This window comes from Mobula birostris, chromosome 27, assembly GCF_030028105.1.
Source record: "Mobula birostris isolate sMobBir1 chromosome 27, sMobBir1.hap1, whole genome shotgun sequence".
NCBI lineage: Eukaryota > Metazoa > Chordata > Chondrichthyes > Myliobatiformes > Myliobatidae > Mobula > Mobula birostris.
In genome coordinates this window covers 22,463,984-22,491,547 of record NC_092396.1, presented here as the reverse complement: position 1 = coordinate 22,491,547, position 27,564 = coordinate 22,463,984, and the positions used below count along the sequence as shown (strand labels likewise).

The 27,564-nt window shown below is 42.8% G+C and overlaps 1 protein-coding gene across 1 annotated transcript in view; it reads right to left on the bottom strand.

The window, feature by feature from the left end:
* Positions 1-27,020, bottom strand: part of vwa1 (von Willebrand factor A domain containing 1) — a 59,299-nt gene extending 32,279 nt beyond the window's left edge. Inside the window, exons 1-2 of the mRNA XM_072244740.1 lie at positions 26,712-27,020; positions 12,504-13,067 (exon numbers count right to left, since the gene is read on the bottom strand). Coding sequence (XP_072100841.1) covers positions 12,504-13,067; positions 26,712-26,790 — 643 coding nt within the window. The 5' untranslated portion in view covers positions 26,791-27,020. The remainder of the gene's footprint in view (positions 1-12,503; positions 13,068-26,711) is intronic.
* Between the last annotated feature and the right edge of the window lie 544 nt (positions 27,021-27,564).

The following is a 27,564-nucleotide window of genomic DNA, read 5'->3' as shown; positions in this document are numbered from 1 at the left end:
CTTTCAGCACCAGTCCCCGGCCTTCTCCCCGTAACCTTTCACACCTTGACTGATCAAGGATCTGTCCACCTGCGCCTTAAATACACCCAATGACCTGGCCTCCATAGCCGCCTGTGGCAATGAATTCCACAGATTCTCCACCCTCTGGCTAAAGAAGTTTCTCTTCACCTCTTCTAAACAGACATCCCTCCCTTCTGAGGTTGTGCCCTCTGGTCTTAGATTCCCACACTATAGGGAATATCCTTTCTACATCCATTCTATTTAAGCCTTTCAACGTTTGTTTGGTTTCAATGAGATCTCCCTCATTCCTCTAAATTCCAGCAATTACAGGCCCACAACCATCAAACACTCTTCTCGTTATAAGTCTTTCATTCCCAGAATCACTTTTATGAACCTCCTTTGATCCCTTTCCAATGTCAGCACAACCCTTTTTAGCTAGGGGCCCAAAACTGCTCACAATACTGGAAGTGCGGTCTGACCAGTGCCTTATAAAGTCTCAGCATCACATCCTTATTTTCTTATTCTAGTCCTCTCAAAATTAATGCTAACATTGCATTTGCCTTCCTCACCACCGACTAAGCCTGTAAGTTAACTTTTAGGGGAATCCTGCATGAGGACAGGTCCCTTTGCACCTCGGAATTTTGAATTTTCTCCCCGTTTAGAAAATAGTCTATGCTTTTATCCCTTCTACCAAGGTGCATGACCATACACTTCCTCACACTGTATTCCATCTGTCACTTCTTTGCCCATTCTCCTAATCTGTCTACCTGCAGCCCCCCTGCTTCCTTAACACCGCCTACCACCTGCCTGTCTATCTATCTTTGTATCATCCAAAAACCTGGCCACAAAGCCATCAATTCTGTCATAAAAATAAGTGGTCCCAACACCTACCTCTGCGGAACACCATTAGTCACTGGCAGCTAACCGGAAAAGGGCCTCCTTTATTCCCACTCTTTGCCTTCTGTCAGTCAGCCAATATTTTATCCATGCTACTATCTTTCCTGTAATTCCATGGGCTCTTATCTTGCTAAGCAGCCTCATGTGTGGCACCTTGTCAAAGGCCTTCTGAAAATCCAAATATACAACATCCACCAATTCTCCTTTGTCTATCCTGGTTGTTATTTCCTCAAAGAATTCCAACAGATTTGTAAGGCAAGATTTTCCCTGAGGAAAATCTTTAGTCCCATTAAGTAGTCTACCCAGGATATAGGCAGTTGTGGAACTGGAGAGGTGACTAAGGATTTTTTACAAAATATATATTCATTTATGGATGCGGGCATCACCAACTAAGCCAGCATTTATTGCCCATCCCTAGTTGTCCTTAAGAAGGTGGAAATGAGCTGCCTTTTTGAACCACTGCAGTCCCTGAGGTGTAGGTGCACCCACGGTGCTGTTAGGGAGGGAATCCCATGATTCTGACCCAGCAACAATGAAGAAATGTAGATATGTTTCCAAGTGAGGATGGTGAGTGACTTGGAGGGAGATTTCCAAGAGGTGGTGTTCCCAGCTATCTGCTATCCTAGTCCTTCTAGATGGTAGTAGTCATGGGTCTGGAAGGTGCTGCCTTAGGAACTTTAGTGTGTTATTGCAGTGCATCTTGTAGATAGTACATATTGTCGATGGTAGAGGGATTGGATGCTTATGGAAGGGCTACCAATCAAGTGGCAGACAACCCACCCTGCAAAAACTCATTTCAGGGAGGTAGCACCATCAATTTGCGGGAGACTCCCGGAACTTCCGGGAGAGGTGGGATAGAGTAGCTCCTTAGCAGCTGGCCAGCTAGTTTAAATAATGTTAGCTATGCCAATGAACGAATGACACCTGTTAAACTCACCTCAACATGTCTTTTACAGTGTTAACCCACCATGGGCAATAGAAAATTCACTGATGCAAACAGTGCAGCGAGCAACACTGTCATTATTTTTGACCCCTATTAGGCAGGGGTACACTTGAGGGTAGTCTGGGGTGACGTATGTTTTATATTTTCTTTTTTTGGAACACTCTCCCATGGCGTGCGCTCTCTCTCTCGCTCTCTCGCGCTCTCTCTTGCTCTTGCGCTGTCTTGCTCTCAAAAAAATTGATTTCCGGGATATTGTATATAATTTGCAGGCATCAGAGAGCCACTATTAATATGCGGGAGACTCCCGGAACTTCCGGGAGAGGTGGGATGTCAGAAGTGGGCTGCCTTGTACCAGATGGTGTCAAGCTTCTTGAGTGTTGTTGGAGCTGCACTCACCCAGGCGAGTGGCGAGTATTCCATTACACTCCTGACCTGAGCCTTGTAGATGGTGGACAGGCTTTGGGGAGTCAGGAGGTGAGTTACATGCCGCAGGATTCCTGGCCTTTGACCTGCTCTGGTAGCCATGGTGTTTATGTGGCTAAACCAGTTTAGTTTCCTGTCAATGGTAACCCCCAGGATGTTGATAGTAGGGGATTCAGTGATGGTGATGCCACTGAATGTCAAGGAACAATGGTTAGAGCCTGTCTTGCTGGAGAAGGTCATTGCCTGGAACATGCGTGGCTCAGAAGAGAGACGGGGATAAGTGATACCAGTTCATTCTCAAAACAAAATTCTCATGGCAGTGAATGGAAAACAATGACTAGTGCTTGCATTCCTTAGAGGGCATAATTTGCCTTCCACATCAACCAGCAATTAGGAACATAAACAGCCAATGTTAAGGGAAGCTGGTACTGAATAGGGTGGTCCTGCTCTTTGCAGGGAACCTTGGAATCTCCCTCCCCTCCAAAAATAAACTGTTTTAATCCCCTCCTTTTCAATTACAAGCTGCCCTCGACTAGGTCACACAAAGATAGGCAATGGGACTGACAGTTAATGACCGGCAAATGAAAGTCTTCTCTAACTTACTGGCAAAAACAATATCAGAAGTTTGGAACTGGATTGGAAGTCTGGTTGCTATGAAACCATAGCTGGGAGGAAATAGAGAAAACAAGGAAGAGGGTGGGTAACATGGTAGGAAAGGAGACCGTGAGTATAAGGTTTGGACAGAGGAGGTTGCTGACCATGGAATTCCATCCCCCTTCAAAGCAGAGGAATATGGATGGTAATGAAATCCACCTCGACCTACACTAAACCTTCTGACCTTCCTCTGCCACCTCCAATTCCTTTCACAAACTATTGCTGTGTCGAACAATGGTTCTTCTCTGTCGAACTTTGAGAAGGCCAAATCAAGCCTTCATGGCCCTTCACAGAGACAGGATCAAGAATCACTTGGGTAGGTACATGGAGAGGTGGGACTTTGGGGGGGTATGGGCTGAACGCAGGAAATTGGGACTAGCTGGGGGAAGGGGGCACCATGGTCAGCACGGACTCATAGAACAGTACAGTACAGGCTCTTCGGCCCACAATGTGGTGTCGGCCTTTTAACCTACTCCAAGGTCAATCTAACCCTTCCCTCCCATTTAGCCCTCCATTTTTCTTTCAACCATGTTCCTATCTAAGAGTTTCTTAAATGTCCCAAGTGCATCTCGTTCTACCACCACCCCCAGCAGTACGTTCCACACATCTACTACTCTCTGTTTAAAAGAAAAACTACCTCTGACATCGCCCCCCCCGCCATGCTTTCCTCTAATCACCTTAAAATGATGCTCCCTCCTACTAGCTGAAGGGCCTGTATCCTTGCTCTCTTGCTCTGTAAGTCTCATATTCTTGCCAACGATCCCAACCCACAGCTCAGATATCACCTTATTTTCCAGGCAAGTACTTGCCAGTTCAATTCATCACACGACTGGACGGCTTCCCAACTCTGAGCTCCTGGTAACTTAATGTATTAAAGACAGCTACTTGTATCCAAACCCACACTAGGTCTTGTTCATGCAGCCCTGTCCTCTCCTGCTCCTTCTAAAGGAGGACGTCCCTTTGGAATGGAGACGAGGAGGAATTTCTTTAAAACAGTTTATTTTTGGAGGGGAGGGAGATTCCAAGGTTCCCTGCAAAGAGCAGGACCACCCTATTCATTACCAGCTTCCCTAAACATTGGCTGTTTATGTGTGGAATTCATGGCTCTGGAGGCCAAGTCATTGGGTATGTTTAAAGTGGGAGAGTTGTGTATTTAATATTTCAGTGGTATTTGATTAATAATGTAAATATATTGTCTGATTAAGCATTTTTGTTTGTTTAATTAATTCATTGTGGTTAGATATAAAAGTACGTCATCACACTACCATGTGATATGTGCACGCCTCGCTTTAAGTAAATGTGAAGTTAGGCTCACATTTTCGGACTCCCGTATCTTCCTTCAAATTAGTTTAAAGTTTTGAAGTTACAAGGCAGTTGATAGGTTCTTGATTAGTCAGAGGGACAAAGGTTACGGGGAGAAGGCAGAAGAATGGGGTTGAGAGGGCTAATAAATCAGCCATGACTGAATGCAGAGCAGACTCGATGGGCTGAATGGCCTATTTCTGCTCCTGTGTCTTCTGCCTTACATGGGCTGCTGGTCCGGAACAGCCGAAATTTAAAACTCTCGGCATCACGATTAAATTCCTTCATGGTCTTTTCACTCCTAATCCTACAACTCTGTGAGAAATCTGTTCTTTCTGCTCTGCTCCAATACTTCCAGCATTTCCCTTTCATGTCCTGGCATCATAAAATTGTTGACGACTGTAAAAGCAGCGTAGAAGATGTTACCTTCTGTAACAAACAAAGGAGCTGTTTAGTCTACATTCTTATCCTACCTTACAACCTCTTGGCTGGCGTGACTTTACTGGGCTCCAAGTTGGCAATTTTCCCAATAAATATTTCTATTTCTATTTCCTTAAAACCAATATTTACAAAATTTTTAAAAATCATCTCTTCAGTTTAATTACACTCTTGGAAGCAGGCTGGGGCACTTTCACTTGCTCCCCGCCTTCAATGTGTTCCACGCTGTAAAATACTTTTGTCTTTTACTACAAAGTCCTTTTGTTCTCTGCACTGAAAAGTCGAATCATAACCAGGTCAGATGGGCAGAAGAAATTAAATAGCAGATCTTCTGTACAGAGTGAACGTGGGTGGAGTTGGGTGGGGGGGGGGGAAGGGAGTGAAGGAGGAATTACTGGATGGAATTAGAGACAACCTCAGCTGAAAACTCAGTAAATGTAAATGGGGAGGGGAACACTTCAGAAATCTTTAATTTTAACTCAATAGAAAGTTATTTTCATTAAGCGATTCTCACGAAATGAACAAGATCTTCAGACATTTTCTTGTCATGCAATGAAGCAAAATGACAGTGAGATAAAATCAATTGTAATTAATCTTTGTTAACCTTTCACGCACTTGTTAGAAGGAAAGGATATTACTGGAAACTGGTGGACATATTAAAGAGGACGATAATGATTCTTCTGGTGTAAAGCAGTCAACATTAATATAATTGAAAGGCATTTTAACCTTACTGACTGATTAGAACTAGATGAATGAGATTTAAATTGAATTCTCTGCTCCTTTCTCCAAACATATTGTGATCAGCGGCCAGTTTCATTCACATCAAATTAGGATCAAAGATCCATTTCCCTGTACATTGTATAAGACATTGTGGCAAATTAACAAGTGCGAGGGACCTGATCAAAGATTAGAGTGATGGATATGCGTTACAAAGCAGAGCAAATATGTGTCAGTTATAAATATAACACACTATATTTGAGGAACATAGCTGTAAACTTGGTAATACTTTAACGCACAGCAACCTCCTCAGTTATATTTGTAGCATTTGCTGAGATAGGGTTAAATAATAAAGCACTGTAAAGGGTCAATGTATGATTATGTTCCTCCCACACTTCTTGCCCTGGGATCTCACTCAGCTGGTAGTTCCTCATGCCCCTAGGTTGGCAAGCAATGGGCTGATTGGCATTGCCACTCGGCTCTGCACTGAGCTAAGGGTCTGGGGACAGGTCTGTCTTTGTGGTCCTCAGCTCAGAAGGGCATTTGCTCGTGTTTTTTGTTTGCTCAATTATTTTTCTCTTTGTGGATACTATAGAGGGAGTGCAGAGGAGATTTACAGGGATGTTGCCTGGATTGGAGAGCACGCCTTATGAGGGTAGGTTGAGTGAACTTGGCCTTTCCTCCTTGGAGAAACTGCGGATGAAAGGTGACCTGATAGAGGTGTATAAGATGAAGAGAGGCATTGATCGTGTGGATAGCCAGAGGCTTTCTCCCAGGGTTGAAATGGCTAACACGAGGGGGCGTAGTTTTAAGGTGCTTGGAAGTAGGTACAAGGGGGATATCAGAGGTACGTTTTTCACACAGAGTGGTGGGTGTCTGGAATGCACTGCTAGCGATGGTGAGAGACGGATACGATAGGGTCTTTTAAGAGACTTTTAGATAGGTACATGGAGCTTAGAAAAAAATAGAAGGATATGTGGTAGGGCAATTTTAAGCAGGTTCTAGAGTAGGTTACATGGTCGGCACAACATTGTGGGCCGAAGGGCCTGTAAACTGCTGTAGATTTCTATGTTCAATGTTCCGCACTGGGATTATCTCCTCTGCTGATTGCTGTATAGCACATTTAAATTTGTCCCAAAAAGGTGTTGTTTCGTTTTCGTTGAGGTGTCCTTCTACAGCTGTTTTGGATTGTTGCTTAAGTATGCTATCATTTTTAAGTTCTCCCAATATATACTCCTTTCTCGCATCTCTACGTTTCAGTTCCTTTAATTTTGTTTTAATGGTAGCTATTACTGGATGGTGATCTGAACCACAGTCTGCTCCTGGGTAGGCTTTTGTGATATTATTTCTAAAGCGTTCATTGATGGTAATGAAATCTATTTGATTCCTTGTTCTATCTCCAGGGCTAATCCAAGTACACAATCTATGTGGATGGTTTTTATATCAAGTATTGGTGATCACTTGGTTGTTTCTGACACACCAATCAGTAAACCTTCTCCATTTTCATTTTTCTCTCTCAATCCAGAAGGCCCTATGGTGTTATCAACCCTTTCCTGTCCAACTTTGGAGTTAAAATCTCCCATGACTAGTTTTATATCCTGAAATTTACATTGATCATAAGCACTGTCGAGATCTTCATTAAACTTGTTGATATCTTCTTCATCCGCATCATTTGTTGGCACATAGGCCCTGGATTATGCTAATGTTAAAAGGGTTACCCCTTAATTTAACTAAAACCCAAGAAATTTTAGATCTGATGGAACAAAGAAGGCTACTGAAGAATAATGAAGTGCAATACAGAGAGCTAGACAGACAGACCAGACAATTGTGCAATATTGCAAAGGAAGAATGGCTGAATCAAAAATGCAATGAAGTAAAAGGCCATGTTAACAACAGCAAAGAAATGCACAAGAAAATTAAGGAAATTACTGGAATTAAGAAAACCTCCTCTACAGGATGCATAAGATCAGCAGACGGATCCAGATAAAGCATGTGAGAGGTAGATTCAGTATATAGAGCAGCTTTTTGAAGATAATAGAGGGGAACCCCCAGATATTAAACACCCTAATTCTGGCCCACCTATTACCAAAGAAGAAATAACAAAAGCAATGAAAAACATGAAACATGGTAAAGCCACTGGACCTGATGAAATTTCAGTGGAAATGATACAAGCCCTAGAAGATCTGGGCATAGATATTCTTTTTGAACTGTTTAATGGCATATATGAGTCTGGTGTATTGCCTGAGGATCACTTGAAATCAGTATTTATAACTCTGCCAAAAATTCCTGAAACTATTGACTGCGAAAATTATAGAACAATCAGTCTTATGAGTCACATAATAAAGATATTGTTGAGAATTGTTCTGAGTCGAATTAAAAACAAGTGAAGACCAGAAACTTCTAAACTGCAATATGGGTTTATTGAGGATAGAGGAACTAGGAACGCAATTTTCATTCGTAGTATGAAAGGGCAATTGAATATCAAAATGACGTCTTTTTATGTTTTATTGATTTCACTAAAGCGTTTGACAAGGTGCAACATGAAAAATTATTTCAAATTCTCACTAAACTAAACATTGATGGAAGGGACCAACAACTGTTTCAAAATTTATATTGGAACCAAATGGCGGCGATAAGAATTGTTGATAATATAAGCAGTTGGACTAAAATTCAAAGAGGAGTTAGACAGGGAGGCGTTGCCTCACCGGAATTATTTAATATCTATAGTGAAATGATTTTTAGAGAAATAGAAGACCTAAATGGGATAAAAATTGGAGGTGTTAACATCAACAATATAAGATATGCAGATGATACCACCCTAATAGCAAGTGCTGCAGAAGACCTACAAATCCTCCTAGACAAAGTAATACAAACAAGGGCAGATTTTGGTCTAACCATCAACTGTAAAATAATGAAATGTATAGTAATATTAAAACAGCAGGATACTCCCAACCGCCAATTGTACATCGGTAACCAAGAGCTTGAACAAAAGACCAGCTTTAATTACCTTGGTAGTTTTATATCACAAGACACTAGAAGGAAAGTAGAAATAAAAAGAAGAATTGCCATTGCCAAAACCAACTTCCAAAAAATGAAACCCATTTTTACCAACAGACACATTTCTATGACAACAAGGCTTAGACTACTAAAATGTTACATCTGATCAATCTTGCTGTATGCTTCCAAAACATGGACTATAACAGCAGAACTCCAGAGAAACTTAGAAGCAACAGAAATGTGGTTTCTTAGAAGAATGCTGAAAATATCATATAGAGATAGGCAACTAATGAGACAGTACTCCAATGTGCCCATACAAAAAGATGTTTAATGAGAACATTAAATGAGAGGAAACTTAAATTCCTGGAGAGAAATAGAGTGCCTTACATTACAAGGCCGTATGCCTGGGAAACGCGGAAGAGGAAGGCAAAGAAGAAAATATATGGACACTGTGAAAGAACTAACAGATCTAAGTGTGCGAGGTATCACTGACGCTGCGAGGGTTTGTTCGATGTGGAGACCCATGATTGCCCAAGCGTGTAACGAGCAAGGCACATGAAGAAGAAGAAGATGTTCTGCACATTGGGTGTTTGATGGTCATCTTTCTATTTAATGGGTTCTTTTGGGTTTTTTTTTGTTTCATGGCTGCCTGTTAGGAGACGAATCTCAAGGTTGTATAATGCATACATACTTTGATAATAAATGTACTTTGAACTTTGGCAGCAACCTATTTAATTATTATAATGTCAGAGTCCAGGATGACCCTCTCTTTGCTTGACACTGGGTATTTTCCAGTGGGCGTGTAAACCCCTCCTCCCCGAACTAGTTCAATTCCATCACACACATTTAATTATTGCTCTGTTTGAGTTCAGGCAACTCAGTAAATTTCCAGAGTCTATTTCAACAAGATAGAATTTAACCAGCTGGCCAGAAATGCAATTGAATGCCATGATGAGTTAAGATTCAGCTACAAGCAAGAAACTGGAAGCCAAACACAACAAAGCAGTTTTCTCGATTGTTTTCACATTCACCATCCATTCTCTCCTCTATTGGTCCACACAGGCTTCGGTATGTACTGTCAACAAGATAACTACTTGCCAATACTTCTCCAAAACCCAGCAGCTCTACCACCTGGATTGGGAAAGTGCAGAATCCACATCATCTCCAGGTTTCTCTCTATGACTATATTAACCTGGACATACAAAGCGATTCATTCATCTTTGCAAAGTCAAATTCCCAGAGTTCTTTACATAACGCCACAGGGTTAACAGCGGGATTAATACAGGGATAATGGCGGATTCTTAACATTGAACGGATCCTGAGCTTCACATCCATAGATCCCTCAAATTTGCAGCGCAAATTGGTGTGAAGAAGGAGGGTTGGGGTTTGAGTTCGAGAGCCGGAAAATAATGTTGCAGCTCCATAAGACCCTGGTTAGACCACACTTGGAGTATCGCGTTCAGTTCTGGTCACCTCATTTTGGGAAAATATGGACGCTTTTAGAGAGGGTGCAGAGGACATCTGTCAAGAAGCTGCCTGGTCAAGACAGCATGTCTTATGAGGATAGGTTGAGCGAGTTCGGAGAGGGGGATGAGAGATGACTTGATGGAGTATCCAGGATGACAAGAGGAATAGAGAGAGTGGAGAGCCAGAATTTTTCCCAGGGCAGAAATAACTATTACAAGGGGGCAAAACTTTAAGGTGTTTAGGAGCATATATATATGGGGGAGGGGGTGGAATGCCATAGGCAATTTTTTTTACACAGGAAGTGATAGGTGTGTGGAATGCATTGCTGGTGGGGCTAGTAGAGGTGGAGACATTAGGGACAATTAAGAGACTTTTAGTTAGGCACATGGATGAAACACAAATGGAGGGCTGTGTGAGAGGGAAGGGTTCGATTGGTTTTGCCGGAGGTTAAAGGGTCAGCACAACGTAGTGGGCCGAAGAGCCTGTACTGTTCTAAGTTCTATCATAACGTGAACTCTAAACATTGTGGAAGTTCAAAAAGATGGGTAATCTCCATCATCTCCAGAGCACGTCATGAGGACAGTAAACAGTGGGAACCACACACATCTCAAGAGCGTACTTTTTAAAAGGCGCACTCATTTATCCAGCTCCAATTTTACGCCCATTTTGAGGTCCTGAACCAGAAGTATTAAATGCAACAGCAGCTCACAAGATGACAAATCTTTGGGAATCTGGGACTCAAAGTATTGCAAGAACTATTTGATCTCCAGCATTTTTGTAATCTTTCCACACATAAGTGCACAGAGGTGGTGAGCTGCAAAATATCCTGTTCCAGATGGTTCAGCCTAGCTATTTAGTAAAAGACTGACTATCAGATCTTATTTGCACTTTATAAATAGTCCTTGCTGTACGTTTTGTTATCATGTGTTACACCAGCTGCACAAGTAATAAATGAAACCTGTTTTCTGCATTTTTTTCTTTTTATTCCTCATGCTAACTTGTCCTTTCTTGTCTCCACATTTCTTTTCTAACATGCTCCTTTTCCTCCTGGAGGAGTCTTTCAATTAATAATACTTGAACAAATTTGTTAACACTTTTTTTCTACTGTACCGAAAAAAGCCCTTCAGCCCATCGAGACCGTGCCTAGCACCATTGACCTGCACCTGGACCATTGCTCTCTGTACCTCTCCCATCTATGTGCCTATCCAAATTTCTCACAGTAGTGTGGTGGTTAGCACAATGCTTTACAGTACAAGCAACCCAGGTTCAATTCCTGCTGCTGCCTATAAGGAGACTGTATGTTCCCCACCCCCGTGACCACGTGGTTTTCCTCCAGGTGCTCCGGTTTCCTCCCACAGTCCAAAGGCTTACCGGTTAGTAGGTTAATTGGTCATTGTAAACTATCCTGTGATTAGGCTAGGATTAAATCGGGGATTGGGGTATTGCTGGGTAGCTATTCCGCACTGTAGTGTCTATTCCGTGCTATAGCTCAATAAAATAAAAAATTAATGTTGAAACCGAATTTACATTCACCATTTCCACTGGCAGCTCTCCACACTCTCACAACCCTCTGAGTGAAGAATTTCCTCCCCACCATGTTCCCCTTAAACATTTCACCTTTCACCTTTCACCCTTAACCCATGACCTGTAATTCTAGTCTCCCCCAACCTCAGTGGAAAAAGCCTGCTTTCATTTACCCCTCAGGTCAGATGGCCTCTGAGGACAGGAATAAACAGTTGACATTTTGGGCCAAGACCCTTGATCAGGACTGGAAAGGAAGGGGGCAGAAGCTAGAATAAGAAGGTGGGGAGAGGGGGAAGGAGGACTAGCTGGCAGGTGATAGGTGAAGTCAGGTGTGGTTGGGAGAGGGGGGATGAAGTGAGAAGCTGACAGGTGATAGGTGGAGTTTATTCCTCTCCGCAGATGCTGCGTCATCTACAAAATTATGAGGGGTATAGATAGTAAGAGCAAGCAGGCTTTTTCCGGAGGTTGGATGGGACTACAACTATAGGTCATGGGTCAAAGGTGAACGATGAAAAGTTTAAGGGGAAGATGAGAAGGAACTTCTTCACTCAGGGCTGTGAGAGTATGGAATGAGCTGCCAGTGCTAGTGGTGCATGCAAACTCAATTTCAACATATAAGAGAAGCCCGGACAGGCACATGGACAGAAGGGGTGCGAAACGGGTACCGAGTTCCTCCAGCATTTTGCGTGTGTTCCTCCGGACTTCCATCATCTGCAGATTTTCTCTTGTCTTTGCCATTATAAGAGCCCCGGGACATGGTTAGAAACACTGGTGCACCTACTGGCCCAAAATTATGTCCATTGTTTTAAGGTGCTTGGAAATAGGTACTGAGGGGATGTCAGGGGTAGGCTTTTCACACAGAGAGTGGTGGGTGTGTGGAATGCACTGCCAGTGGCGGTGGTGGGAGTGGTAATAATAAGGTCTTTTAAGAGCTTCTTAGATTGGTACATGGGGCTTAGAAAAGTAGAGGGCTATGAGGTAGGAAAATTCTAGGCAGTTTCTCGAGTAGGTTACATGGACGGTACAACCATGACGGGCCTGTAATGCGCTGTAGATCTCTATGTTCTATGCCCAGTAAAGATGAAGGATTGTGACCGAACTGAAAAATTGTGTGGAATTAGTAACAGCAACGTACACATACCTAGAATTTCGTTACGCAGCTCCTCCATAATAACGTGCATATCCTCAGGATTTACATAGTATAAGCGTCTCTCTGATGGTTCACTAGCCGCAGCTTTCAACTCAATGTAATTGCCCCTGCCTATACTGACGATGAACACCGTCACCCCAAGATCCTTCAGGAACTGGAAGGGCTGAGATATGTCGTCCGATGACGCGCCATCGGTCAGCCACACCAGCACCTTTGGAACACCTGGTCGGGCTCCTCCCTTCTGCATGAACATGGCGTCCTTGGCATGAGTTAATGCCTTGCCAGTGTTGGTGTCTCCCAGCTTTTGCTTCATGTTCAGAATGGCCCACTGCGTGGCAGCGATGGACGTGTACTTGTCAAACGGAAACTCCACCACTGGGTCGTCACTCACTTGCACAAAGCCGATCTGTACATCCTTCGGGCCTACGGTGAAAGGCTTAAGCAAGTCAGCAACAAACTCTTTCATTCCTGAGAATTCGTAGGGTAAGATACTTCCAGAGCTGTCCATCACGAAGAGCAGATCTCCCACTGCGTCCTCTATAGCGTGCTCAGCCCCTGGAGAAAGGGGAGAATCAGAGTCAGGTTTAATATCATTGACATATGTCGTGAAAATTGTTAACTCTATGGCAGCAGTACAAAGCAATACATGAAAAATATACAGAAAAAAATGAATTACAGTGTCTATTAAATAGTTAAGTTAAAATACATAGTGGAAAATAAACCCCAGGCATAAGATCACAATCAGTGCATGGACTTAACCCAAGGCTTATCTCGCTGCTGCTAGACATGCTGAGTGCCTCCAGCAATATTTTCATTCTATTCCGATCTCGTTTTACCGTACTACCTGCACAGGGCGCAGGATCACCGTACTTTTGACCGTGTTTAAAAATGACGTGCGTTGAAATTCGAGATTTGAGGTGCTGAGCCAGCCTTCAGAACAGCTACTCTGAGAGGTGGAGAACAGCAGTACAATCATTTCTGATTTTGATATGCCATTTTGATTTATTCACATTTGAAAAGGGCCTTTGTTGCATATAAATTGTTCATAAAGGAAGTAATCAAAGTAATACAACAGGCCCTTCGGCCCAATCCATCCATGCTAGCCAAGCTGCCTTCCTGACCTTGTCCCGTTTGCCTGCATTTTGGTCCATACCCTTCTAAGCCTTGACTTTCTATGAACTTGTCCAAATACCTTTTAAATGTTGTAATTGTACCTACCCCCACCACTTCCTCTGCCAGCTTTTCTCCCCCATATACCCATCACATGGAAAAACCTGCCCGCCAAATCCTCTTCAAATATTTGTCTTTCAGCTTAAAACTATTGGATTAGGGTGTAGAATTGTTCTTTTTTTGTTTTAATTTAACTTCCCCATGATTGCTTATAAACTAAGAATTTATATAAGAACACCCAGCGCCCAGTGATTTTTGCTGAAGGAAATACATTAAACTTGGAATACGACCAAGAACCCAAGCACTGAACCTACCTTGCATTCTCTGTATTAGATACTGAGCTGTCCATAAAACCCACTCTGAAAGCTTTCTCCCCTGTCTCAGAGGTTCCCAACCTTTCTGCCACAGGGCCTTACCATTAACCGAGGGGTCTGTTGACCCCAGCTGGGGAACCCCTGCCTATATAATGTTCCCTGTGTCACTCTGTGCACAGTACAAAGAAAGTACAGTATTCCCAAAGGGCATCCAATTTCCCATGGAACGTGGGAATGAATCCCATTGTTTCAAACTAAAACCTTTTCTGTACGGTTCCTGTGTTGTGCTGAGATAATGTGTTGCAAATTCAACCTCTGCAAACAATAACAACTCAGTATAAATAACTTGCTCTCTTCAAGACCAAATATTTAATGATTTGGGAAATTTACTGACACTTCCAACTGACAACCTTGTCTAGCTTAGAGCTTTTCTCAGTTTTATGAAATAAGCTGATATATTAGGAGAGATAGCTGTTTGTTGGCTATTGTATTGTTGCGAGTATCAATTCTTCTCAAGTTAACAGGACAAAATGGAAAGGAATACTGAATATTCTTTTGTGAATAAGACATTCTGCTGTTGTACTTTATAAGGTAGAGAATACTAGGAGCAGGAAATAGATTCATCAATATTAGCATTAAGTATTTCTATGGCAGGTGTGGCACAGAATGAGGAATCTCCACACTAACCCAGCACAGAGTAAAACATTGCATCATTTCCTGCGGTGAGTGGTCTGACTGGGTGGGATTTTCGCGTTAATACCAATTAATGTCCTCAGAGAAGCAGCTTGGGTCTGCCACATTTCATTTTACACAGTATTCTTACAGGTACCAGATAAATACAACCATTGTAACTGGCCTGTCATATGTACGTAACCAAAACAGTTGCAGTCTTCTTGTGTCAAATGTCCGAGGAGGCAATTCAAAGGGCAGACTGTTGCCCTGGTGTCCAAACTCACCTTAAACTACTAAAGCAGATTACCTAATTATTCATCTTTTTTTTATCTCTCTTTGTGAGGCCCAGCTGCGTAAAACTTAATGTAAATGGTTTACGAGATTTGTTTCAATTTAGAATAATCTAATTAGCTGTGATTGTGGAGAACTCTATACAAATGCAAACTCCTGCTGTGCATAATTACACATCTTTAAAACAAAAGGGAAAGTGATGCCGCTGAATTTGACAATATGACGAGGGTGACAACTTCCTTGCTGTGATTTTGCTGAATATTTCCCCAGACCCTCTTCCCTGCAGTCATTTGTTTCCATTCTTGTTCAGTTTGGAGCTGTTGGATTAGGTTGTGGAGTTGGCATTTTCCTATATTTTAACTTTCCTCAGCTTGCTTCCATTTTTATATAATTGCCGATATACACATCAGTGAATTTCTCGTAATTACAGTACAGTTGCATCTGTATTTCTTCCTGTCAAGATGGCGCCTGCGTATGACTCTCCTTCAGTCGACATCTTCCAGATAGATCATGAAACTATATATTTCACTTTTATGTCTTTCACATTTGATTTTCATTTTGAATGTGATTCTGGAGCCTGTGATTTCCTGTTTGCAGATTATTTGTCTTTCTCAGCGCTCTGCCGTCTCCAAGATAATTCTGGGAGACAGAGGCAGCGTGCACAAACCTTGTAGTGGGCAGGCTGCGGGATAGGGCGCAAGCTGGCGCTTGACCCCATTTCACTGATTAAAGCTTCCATTGTGCGCCGAGGGAGATTGAAGCATCGAGGCAAGTATGGAGGGTGACCACCAGCTGCCTGTATTTTGATCTCTCTGTACCAGAGAGGGGAGAGCCTGGCATTGTGCCCAGAGAGTATTATTGTTATTATTATTATTATTATTATTTTGATTACAGGCAGCTCAGATTTAATAAGTGACTCAACTTTCTTCCACACTATTCTATCAGTGATTAATCAGTCTGTCCAGCTGCTATCACCTCCTATCATTTCGACACCCTTAATGTTCCTTGCCCCGAAGACAATGATATCTATCAGGTGTCAGGAACATGCTGGCTCCATTTTACAATCAGGCACACGGCCATGAGACTTTCAATTTCCCCAAAACAACCTTTGGTAGAGACATCCAGCTCATTTTCACAGTTAATCCAACCAAAATAGAAAAGGTTCTCTTTTCCTGAGGATCCTTCCAGAATGTGCACATGGTCCTTCAGCTGACTTTTGCCTGAATCCCCCGTGGGCTGGCAACATCACCGTCCAACCTTCTTTATTCGAGACTGAAACAACATGGGACAACCAGACTTACGGGATTCTCACATTCGGACTACTGAACTTCACTTCACGACGACTTTGTCAACAGCAGTGAAGAATTATCGCAGCTGTTATGGGGGAAAACCAACTGGAGAAGCTGTGAATATCACATCTAACGACCCTGTCTGTCCTGTCAGCACCATCCCTGCAGCACCAACAACACTGTCAGTGAGTATCCCACCAGTAACACGGTCTCTGGTGTCAGCACCTCCTCTGCAGCACCGACCGGTCTTGCTAGAGGGTATTGCTAGGTTTTCTGCGTTTTGGATGTGGACTTGGACTATAGACTTTTTTTTCTCAGCCTTATAGTTTTTTATATTGTGTATTTTTTGCCTGATCCTTTCTAATTTTTTTTGGTGTGGCGAGGGGGATTTGGGGGTTGATATGCCTGCTCCATTTTTGTTTGTTTTTTTTTGTGTGGGAGGAGGGATTTGTCAGTTGATGTGCCGGTTCCATTTTGTTCAGATTTTTTGTGCGGGGGTTGGCAATCGTACTGCCTTTATTTTCTTTCTTGGTTTCATGGCCACCCAGAGAAGAAGAATTTCAGAGTTGTATAACTTGATAATAAATGAATCTTTGTATTTTCTGGAAACTTCTTAGTTTACTGTCACACTGCTTGGATCTGGCTCATTTATAAGTTAATTGTTATCACTGAAATTTTTGTTTCTCTCTAGTCTGAGTGTGAGACGATCATGACTGCTTTGTTCCTTTGTTGTCTTGGCTCCTCTTAATAAGATAATCATAAGTGATGGGTTTTATAGCTAATTCTTGTCTTCTGAAGAACCATGGGTCACAAGAGTATCCAGATCCCACAGTGCCTTCTCCTAGGCCGAGGACTGATGCTGCACCTTGTACCTGCTTCATTGTTGAAAGCACCCTTCCCACAATGGGCAGCCCTTAAGTACAGCTTTAAAACAACGGCGTCTTTGTATACTTCAGCCAATGTACCCACAGCCTGCTGACTCACTGAGAATCAAAGCTAACACCAAAAAGCAGCAGCTATTTGACTTTGATGTGTGTACGCGCTTTGTTTGTAAAATGGGAGCTAAATACAGACTTGCAGCTGAGGAAACAATGGAATATGTAACAATAAATAATTACTGTGATCAGCCAATCGAAGTGAGGACAAAGAGCAGAAATGAGGGTTCCATCGCTGGTTCAGAGGATTACTCATTGCCACATTATGGGTAGATAATTGGTTTCAAGGGGCTGCAAGTGATTGCATTGTAAATGGTAAACAAATACCCATGATTCATTCAACATGAGCTATCTGACTGTACACAGCTGATCAGTGACCCACACCCTGAGCACCCGTACAACCAATTCACTCAATACCATGCTATTTATAATGTATCCTTCTTTACCTTGCAGTCACTGGGATACAGTTACTTTCAGGAAGTGGGCTTGAAAACAAAACTGATGCAGCTATTGGTCCCGTTACTATGGAACAAAGCCCCATACAATCGATAAGATGATTATCATTCGAAATCACAGTTATGAGTTTTATTTATTTATTAATTGTGGATAATGAAGTAGGTTTTCAAAGCTTGCAGAGAGATTTAGGCCAGTTAGAAGAGTGGGCTGAAAGATAGCAGATGGAGTTTAATGCTGATAAATATGAGGTGCTACATTTTGGTAGGACTAATCAAAATAGGACATACATGGTAAATGGTAGGGCATTGAAGAATGCAGTATAGCAGAGGGATCTAGGAATAATGGTGCATAGTTCCCTGAAGGTGGAATCTCATGTGGATAGGGTGGTGAAGAAGGCTTTTGGTATGCAGACCTTTATAAATCAGAGCATTGAGTATAGGAGTTGGGATGTAATGTTGAAATTGTACAAGGCATTGGTGAGGCCAAATTTGGAGTATTGGGTACAGTTTTGGTCACTGAATTATAGGAAAGATGTCAACAAAATAGAGAGAGTACAGAGAAAATTTACTAGAATGTTACCTAGGTTTCATCACCTAAGTTACAGAGAAAGGTTGAACAAGTTGGGGCTTTATTCTTTGGAGCGTAGAAGGTTGAGGAGGGACTTGATAGAGGTATTTAAAATTATGAGGGGGATAGATAGAGTTGACGTGAATAGGCTTTTTTCATTGAGAATGGGGGAGATTTAAACAAAAGGACATGAGTTGAGAGTTAAAGGGCAAAAGTTTAGGGGTAACATGAGGGGGAACTTCTTTACTCAGAGAGTGGTAGCTGTGTGGAACGAGCTTCCAGCAGAAGTGGTTGAGGCAGGTTCGATGTTGTCATTTAAAGTTAAATTGGATAGATATATGGACAGGAAAGGAATGGAGGGTGCGGGTCGGTGGGACTAGGTGACAGTAAGAGTTTGGAATGGACTAGAAGGGCCGAGATGGCCTGTTTCCGTGCTGTAATTGTTATATGGTTATATGATTATATGGTTAAAATTAATCATCTTTTTATTTATTTATTGAGACACAGTGACAAATAGGCCCTTCCATCCCTTTGAGCCGCACTACCCAGCAATGTCCCCCGATTTAACCCTGGCCTAAACACGGGGCAATTACAATGACCAATGAACCTATCAACTGGTCTGTCTTTGGACTGTGGGAGGAAACCAGAGCACCCAGAGGAAACCCACACGGTCACGGGGGAGAACGTACAAACTCCTTACAGGCAGCAGCGGGAATTGAACTGGGGTTTCCTGTACTGTGAAGTGTTGTGTTAACCACTACGCTACCCTGTCCTTTTTAAGCTGGTCCAATATAATACCTCAGTATACTTCTGTGGCTTTTTACTGCTGTTACTTTTTGTTTCTCAGACCAAGATATAATGTGGTATTCCAGCGGCAACCTGACAAGAGCAAATTGCAGTCTGATTGGCTTAGGATTGATTGATTTTACTATGTTGTGTAACATTCAATTGACTTCATAGAATCCTGCCATGTTCAGCAGATAATAAATATAGTTATAACATTATGCAATTATTTAAAATATGTTATTAAATTTCCATATACTCCCTATTTTCCAATCTATTGACGTAAATGTAAGGAAGTGTCAGTACCTCCAGTTGAACTCTGTCTTTTTGTGTGTTTTCCCCTAGCTGTCAGTCTGTGGTTTTGCCTGCTCTACTCCAGCCCCTGTATTATTGAGTATTCTGCCGCTCACCTGTTTCTCACTATTACCTGTATTGCTGCCACCTGTGTCTCATTGTGCTCCACCTATCATCTGCCTCTCTGTTTATTGCTCAGTGTATTTCAGTCCTGTGTTTTCACCTGTTTGTTGCCAGATTGTGCCGGTGAATTTTCTTGAGTCCTTCTAGCATTTGTATCTGTACTCTGTCTGTCTGGATATTGACTCTGCCTGTTTCCTGATTCTGGTTTTTGGATTTCTCTGGATGTTTTGATCTCTGACTGAATTTTGACACTGACTTTGTTTGCATCTTGGGATTTGTTACTCAATTAGTATCACTGTGTGTACAGTACTGGCTCTGTGATTGGATCTCTGCTCCAGTGTCCTGACAGTATGGCCTATCATGGTTTTTGTCCCATCTCAAGGAGTCACAGCAGTGTAAGTGTTTAGCGTGACACTATTACTGCTTGGGGGTCAGAGTTCACAGTTCAAATCTGATGCTGTCTGTAAGAAGTTTGTACATCCTTCCCATGAGCGCATGGGTTTCCTTCGGGTACTCCGATTTCCTCCCACAGTACAAAAACATACCAGTTAGTAGGCTAATTGGTTGTTGTAAATTGTCCTGTGATTAGGCTGGGGTTAAATATGTGGGTTGCTAGGGGTGGTGCAGCTCAAAGGGCAGAAGGACATATTCTGCACTCTGTCTCTAATTGCACAAACATAAAATTACCTTATTGAATGTTGACTCTACTGAGGTTTGTTTTTGTTTCAGCTTCTTGAGCACCACCACCTTTGAGAGAGCTGTTGGAGTGATTTTTGGGTTTGGGTCATTTACATTTAGCAAATGGCTTTGGCTACCAGTCTTCTGTTCCTTGACAATGTATTGTGGACTTAACTTAGACCAATGCATTCCTAGAAGCTGTGAATCCCAGTCCACAGACCTGCTGGCATCTGTGGGATGGATGCGACTCAGAAGGTCTGAAGTTTGTATGTAGCTTCAAAAGAAAGCATTGTCTATACTTTGTAAATATGGATTGTCCTTTGTGTTTAGTAAATAAATATCAAGCCCTACGTTGGGCCAGCAGACCTTTCCACCGAAAGCTTCTCCGTATGGTGTCTGCTGTACCTTGTTTGGTTGAATAAATAAGCTGCTTTGTATCTACCAGTAACTCCCTCCGATGATTTCATTCACGCAACAACAACAGCCAGTTACTTTTTTTTATTTTCGAGTTTAGTAATTTACATTTAGCAGCAATTTTTAAAATAATAATTCAACTGAAGCTCACTTGATATTATTTTGCAAAACTTCTTTAGATTATCTATCTGTTAATTTCTCTTTAAATTTATTTTAAAATCGTATTGGGTGAGATTAATCTTTTTGATTTAGTAATACATTCAATCATTATGCCCAGCATACCACTTTCAGAGATATCCCACTTGTCTTTCTCTAAACTCTGGGTCAGAATCAGAGAGGCAAAGCATAGACACAGAACGACTGATACTAAAGGCAATTTACCGGGGCAATTAGCCTACTAATTTGCAAACCTATGGGACGTGAGAGGGAACTGGTGCACCCAGGCAACATCACAAGTGAGGAACAAACCCAAATCACTGGAGTTGTGAGGCAGCCCCTCTACAAGCTGCATACTGTTTTGCAACTAAGTTATCTCTTTAGTAATCTATTGAATTGCTTTCAATGACAGGTTTTCTAAAATTTAAAAATGAGTTCTTTCAAGGTTATACATAGCTTCTGGTTCTATGTACACTCAGTGGCCACTTTATTAGGCTGGGGTATGTGTGTGTGTGTTCATTCTTTTCAACTTCTGAGGCCCGTCCACTTCAAGGTTTGGCGTGTTGTGCTTTCAGAGATGTTCTTCCACACGTCACTGTTGAAACACATGGTTATTAGAGTCACTGTCACCTCGAACCAGTCCGGCCCTTCTCCTCAGACCTCTCTCATTGACAAGGCATTTTCGCCCTCAGAACTGCCACTCGCTGGATGTTTTTCTGTTTTTTAAATTAGATTAGTTTATGAGGACACTCAGTCCTCATTTATTGTCATTTAGAAATGCATGCATGCATTAAGAAATGATACAATGTTCCTCCAAAGCGATATCACAAAAAAAACAGGACAAACCAAAGACTAATACTGACAAGACCACATAATTATAACATACAGTTACAGTAGTGCAAAGCAATACCATAATTTGATAAAGAGCAGACCGTGGGAAAGGTTAAAAAAAAAAGTCTCGAAGTTCTGATCAACTCCCCACAGTCCCCAGTAGTAGGCGGCAGAAGGGAGAAACTCTCTCTGCCATAAACCTCCAGCCACCGACAACTGTCGATGCATTGGAAGCACCCGACAACAGCCGACACTGAGTCTGTCTGAAAACTTCGAGCATCTGACCAACCCTTCGACACCGAGCACCATCTCTGCCGAGCGCTTCGACCCCTTCCCGGCCGCCGAGCAACAAGCAATGCTAGGGATTCGGGGCCTTCCCCTCCGGAGGTTCTGGATCACACAGTAACAGCGGCAGTGAAAAAGGCATTTCAGAAGTTTCTCTGTTCTCTCACGTCTGTCTCCATCAAATCAGGATTGTGCACAGCACCCTACTTGACAGATTACAGATATCATTCATTGGCGTGGCCGCGCAAGCTATGTCGCGCCGCCATCTTTTCGCACCATTCTCTCTAAACACCAGAGATTGTTGTGTGCGCAAGTTGCAGGAGATAAGCAGTTTCTGAGATACTCAAACCACACCATTTGATACCAATAATCATTCCACAGTCAAAATCACTTAGGTCACAGTTCTTCCCTCTTCTGATGTTTGGTCTGAATAACAACTGAACCCCTTGACCATGTCTGCGTGCTTTTATGCTGTGACAAAAATGGCTAATTAGATATTTGCATTAACGAGCAAGTGTACAGGTGTACCTGATAAAGTGGCCGCTAGGTGTATACTTGGCTTCAAGTTCACATAGAACTGCTGAAGGGTCTCAGCCCAAAACATCAACAGTTTATTCCCTCCCTGACTTGTGATGTTGCCTGACTTGCCGAGTTCCTCCAGAATTTTGTATGTGTTGTTCATTACTTGTTTCTCCAGAAAGGGCACTACCACATCAATATCCCACGTGCTATACTCTATAACAAATGACTGGTGTTGATTAACATTACCGCTCTTCCTTTCTTTAATACAATGGCATATGAAGCAGTCAAAACTCATATTTGAAACGTTGATACTAAATTTTTAGATTTACATTTGAGTTGATTTGAGTGCTCAAGTTCAAATGTTCTCAAAAACTCTTTTGAGAACTCTTGCAATCTACCTCATTATGATCTTGAACCTTGTCTTCTGCATGCACTCTGTTCTGTCGCAGTTCATTCTGCATTCTTTCACAGTTTTACCATGTACCTTTGTGTAATGAATAGATCTGTAAAAACAGTATGCAAGATACGCTTTTCACTCCTCCCCAGTACATGTGACAATAATAAAACAATTCCAATGCGTTCGACCACCAATTTGCCTCGGTGGCAGAGGTCAGCAGCATGTTGCATCTGCGGAGTCCAAGTCATCTGGTATATCAAAGTGGAGGCCGGACAGGTTCTTGATTAGTCAGGGCATCAAAGGTTGCAGAGGGTAGGCACGGGGGTGGAGAGGGATAATAAATCAGCCGTGATGTAATGGCCGAGCAGACTCAGAGGGCGAAATGGCCCAATTCTACTCCATTATCTTAATGCCTTGTGAGACGCTCAACTGGCGTTTAATGTTTAAACATTCTGCTCATCGAGCCATTTCCTGCCTTGCTCATGACTAGGAATAAGGTCTCGCCAGTTGGGTAGAAAGTCCAAATGCTGTTCATTAAATGGAAAGCTATTGATGGCTTGAATTCCAAAATGTGTCTTGGTGGGAAACTCGAAATTGGTGGTACAGTAATATAATGGAAAGGGGCCGCTGAACAGACCGCCGGGATTGATCAGTTGTCAGCCCCTGACAGCGTTTTGATTTCAGGAGAAACGGAATTTCAATTGATTTAATGAACCTTTGTAATTCTGTGCTCACTGGACTATACTCTCTGGCTGTGTACAGTCTCGGTGCATTCCAATATCATAGCGAAGGATCGCCTAGACAATGAGCCACACAGTTCATAACTTGTGTGGAGCCAGTACATTCCGAAACTTGGGGGATTAATGTTGCCGGGAGTTCGCTGCCAGCTTTCTGGCACAGAGCTCAAGTAGTTTGAATTACGTTGAAACTAACTAAGAGTCGCTTAGCATTTCAACCAGGTTCTCAAAGTGACACCAGGTGAGACGCGGCGACTGCTTCCGTTACCATATTAAATTGTTCTGAGGATTTCCAGACATTTATCCTCCAGTTACGCGAAGAAGTTCCAACTGGTCTTCTTCTGAAGAGCCGTCAGCAAAATCTTTCTCGTTTCCGGGCGGAACTAGCTAACCTGGTTAAGAGTCAACTCTATAAGGATAAGACAAAAACATCGCAATAGGATTGATGATAATCAGCCGACGACAGCCGGAGCCCCAGTTAACGGGATCTTGTTCTAGTACCAGCGAAAGTAATAGTTTAGCAGCGTTGGAATTTTGCCAAAGTGAGGCCGGTGATCTTGTCAATCAACAACGGCTAGGAACTGCGCACCTTCCACTGCGTTACTTGGGGGAATGTTACCAACTCGCCAGAACTAAGATCATAAGACCGTAAGCCATAAGGAGCAGAATTAGGCGAGTCCATCCCACTTCGGGGCCACAGTGCGGGCACAGGGTCCGAGATGGAAAATTGGGGGTGAGAAGAACGGGAGGCTGCAGCAGTCTTTCTTACAGCTTCCAGGTTGCACGGAGGAGCTAAAACTGAAGCTTTATAGTTAGGACGCACTTGGAGTACAGTATTGTCAAAAGTTTTGAGCCCCATATCTCAGAAAGGAGAGAGTCCAGAGGAGGTTCACGAGGATGATTCCGGGAATTAAGGGGTTAACATGGGAGTGCTTGGCAGCTTTGGCTCCTAACTCACTGGAATTTATAAGATTGCGGGGGGGGGGATGCTGGCTTTAATATGTAAAATAAAACTTCTTCCTGATTTCACTCTTCCCCCGTAGAACGTAAAGGAAGCACTTGAACCAGATTCCCTGGTGCCCGCTGCACCATTCAATAATTCCACGGCTGATCTTTTAAAGCACCATTATTTTCCTGCATTCAGCCCACGTGACTCGGCTCCTTTTCACTTCCAACTTGAACATACTGCGTGATGGTCCCCACCGCCCGGCCGGGGAAATGATCGAAGCCCAAGTTCAAAGTAAATGTGTTATCAAAGTACGGATACGTCACCGTATACGACCTTGAGGTTAATTTTCTCGCAGGCATTCGCAGCAGAACAAAGAAGTGCGATAGAATCAGTGAACACCTACCCACAAAGATTGACAGGCAGCCGATGTGTGAAATAAGACAATCTGTGCAAATTCAAAATAATAACAACAAATAAATAAATAAATAAATAATACTGAGAACATGAGCTGGAGAGTTCTTCAAAGTGAGTCTGTAGACTGTGCTCGGCGATCAGTTCCGTGAGTGAGGTTATCCACTGCGGTTCAGGAGCCCGATGGATAAGTTGATTTTGCATTATTAACAATGCCAGTAGAAATGACAGATAAGAACACTACCTCTACTTCTAAACTTCAAAGAGTGCAGTCATTGTTTGCTCAATCTCTCTTCAAACAACAAACCTTCCACCCCAGTCTGGTGAACCTTTGTTTCACCCTCTTATCACGGGCATATCCTTACTAAGGTGAATATCATATTTGTACATAATATCCGGCTGGGCTCTATGTAATTGGAGCAAGTGATCGCAGCTCTTTGACTCAGATTCTTAGTCAGTGACTATAGAAATAATGATTGCCTGCTGAACCTGCGTTTTAACATTCAGTGATTTGTGTATGAGCACAGGCAGGAGCCTCTGAACACCAATGTCTTTCGATCTCTAACTTTCTATTTCTTCACCCAAAGTGGATTCCTATATTCTATCTCCCATGCACTTGCGTTTCTCCTGTGCCTTTCCAAATCCTTCTCACAACTCCCATTGCCACCTAGTTTACATCAGCAGAAACTTAATTATATTATACTTAATCGCCTCATCCAGAATACAGAAATAACCTGTGAGCACTACAGCTCCAGATGTGGAGCAGACTTGAATGACCTAATTATGCTCCCATATCTTATGTCTAATAACACTCTTGGAGTCCCTCCATTTACAACCTCCCGATTCCCAAAAGGTGGCCTGTTTATTCCCAAGTTTCTATCCATTAACTAATCCCCATTCCATGCCTACGCTCCACGGGGACTACAGCCTTGTGGTAGGCTTTGGAGGCTTTTTGCCTCAATGACCCGGAGAGCTATGTTGGTTAGAGTCAGGGCGTTCTGCTTTGGCTCTCGGTAGGGTCACCCATGCCAAACTGGTTGAAGGGTAGAGGCCACCAGTCCTCAAGGTTCGGGGGCTCAGCTCAGAGCTAACAACCCTAACTGGTAAAATAAACTAGTTACGGAGTCCTTCTGTATCTGTGTGCAACAGTATGAACAGTCGGAGATGGAGGACCTTCATTGCTGCCCTAAACTCCAGCGCGTAACGGGCTGTAAGTTAGTCTTCCATGCCTATGTGTTAACAATATATTCCAATTGTGTTTAAAACTATTTGTGTGGCAGTTCGTCAAACACATTTGTAGAGTGACTCTCTATGCAGGAGAGTGGTGAGTTTGACTCAGATTTGAAAATCGGCGTCCTCAATCTTCGATCTCAATTTTCCTGCTTTAGGCTGGACGGTATAATCCAAATGCCCCAACAGAATGGTTCAGTAGTACAGGGAGCTCAACATTAATCCTAATAGTTGGCATCAGTACGATCTACTCCCTCAAGTAATCCTAAAATTTCCATTGCCATAATTAAAAATATTAAAAGAAATACCACAGGCTGCCGCTCCGGGGTGGAGGAGGCTTCTGTTTCTGGGTGGAGGTAAAATTCTCAGATTTCAGCATTAGGTGGTGATGTAACAGTGCGTCTCAGCAGGGACCTGACACCCGCATTAATACCCATCTCATTATAAACTCAAGGCTCTACTCGGAAAGTCAGCACCTGCCCCTAAGTTTAAAAAAAATCTGCTGAATGTAGCTAACTTTTCACTTAAATATATGATCTTTCTTTCCCTATCTACACTTCAGCGATCCGGAACTTCGGCAAGTTCGGTCACCATCTGTCCTTCCCACTCCCTGGTGTTTGTCTTCAGAGTCTGAAACATAAAGGACAATTAATCCCATTTCCCAGCACCCCCCCCCCCCACCCCACCTGGCTCACCTGCACTCAGGACCCTGGTCTGGAAGATCCAGAACACTGGCAGAAGGGACTGCACACTGATGGCTTTGAATACGCGCATGGCGGCTGCGACTCCCGAATCCCTGTACACTTCGTTGTCTCCTTTCTCATATTATTCCCGCTGGAAGTGTGGCCGGGCAATCGAGCGCATTTCAATCACTTTATTTGGTTCCGCGCTGCCTCTGATCTGCCTCGCTCCTCGTTGCCGAAGACTGGGAAAGTTCAGAAAGCATTGCGATCGGACGAACTTCTAAACGTCGCGTCACCAGGAGTTGGCACGGTGCCTAACTGGGGGAAAAAAAGTCCACAAGAACTAAACAAAAGGTTAACCATCTCATAACTTAGTGTTGATATTGTATGCAAAGAGAGGTTCCCTGCGGCCCCAAATGCCCGCAGTTGCACCGTAAACAACCCAATAACCCACTGCAACACTTGTTTCTTCAAGGTTTGTGTAGCGAGCGCCTAAATCGAGAAAATGTTGTTATTGGGAAAAAAATCTAGTTGGATTCATCGCTAAATCCGAACAAGCTCCGGAAAATTCTGATCATATGCGTTGTGTCAAGTCAGCAAGGAACGTAAAGCCAGTGATACTAGGTGTAATTTGGCACTGAAAGATGTCAATAACGACAGGAGCAGGATTGAGGGTGAAGGACAAGTGTCTGTTGAGAAATCAAAACTGATCGGCAGCGAGAGCGTGGCTGTTAACTCTATTTCCCCGCACAACAATTTTGCAGATGGAACCGAGCTCCAAAGCGCCGACTGCATTGAGGGCGAGATGCACAGCACACCTCAAAGCGGAAACGCACTAAACTATCGTGTTGCTAGGTCAGAAAGT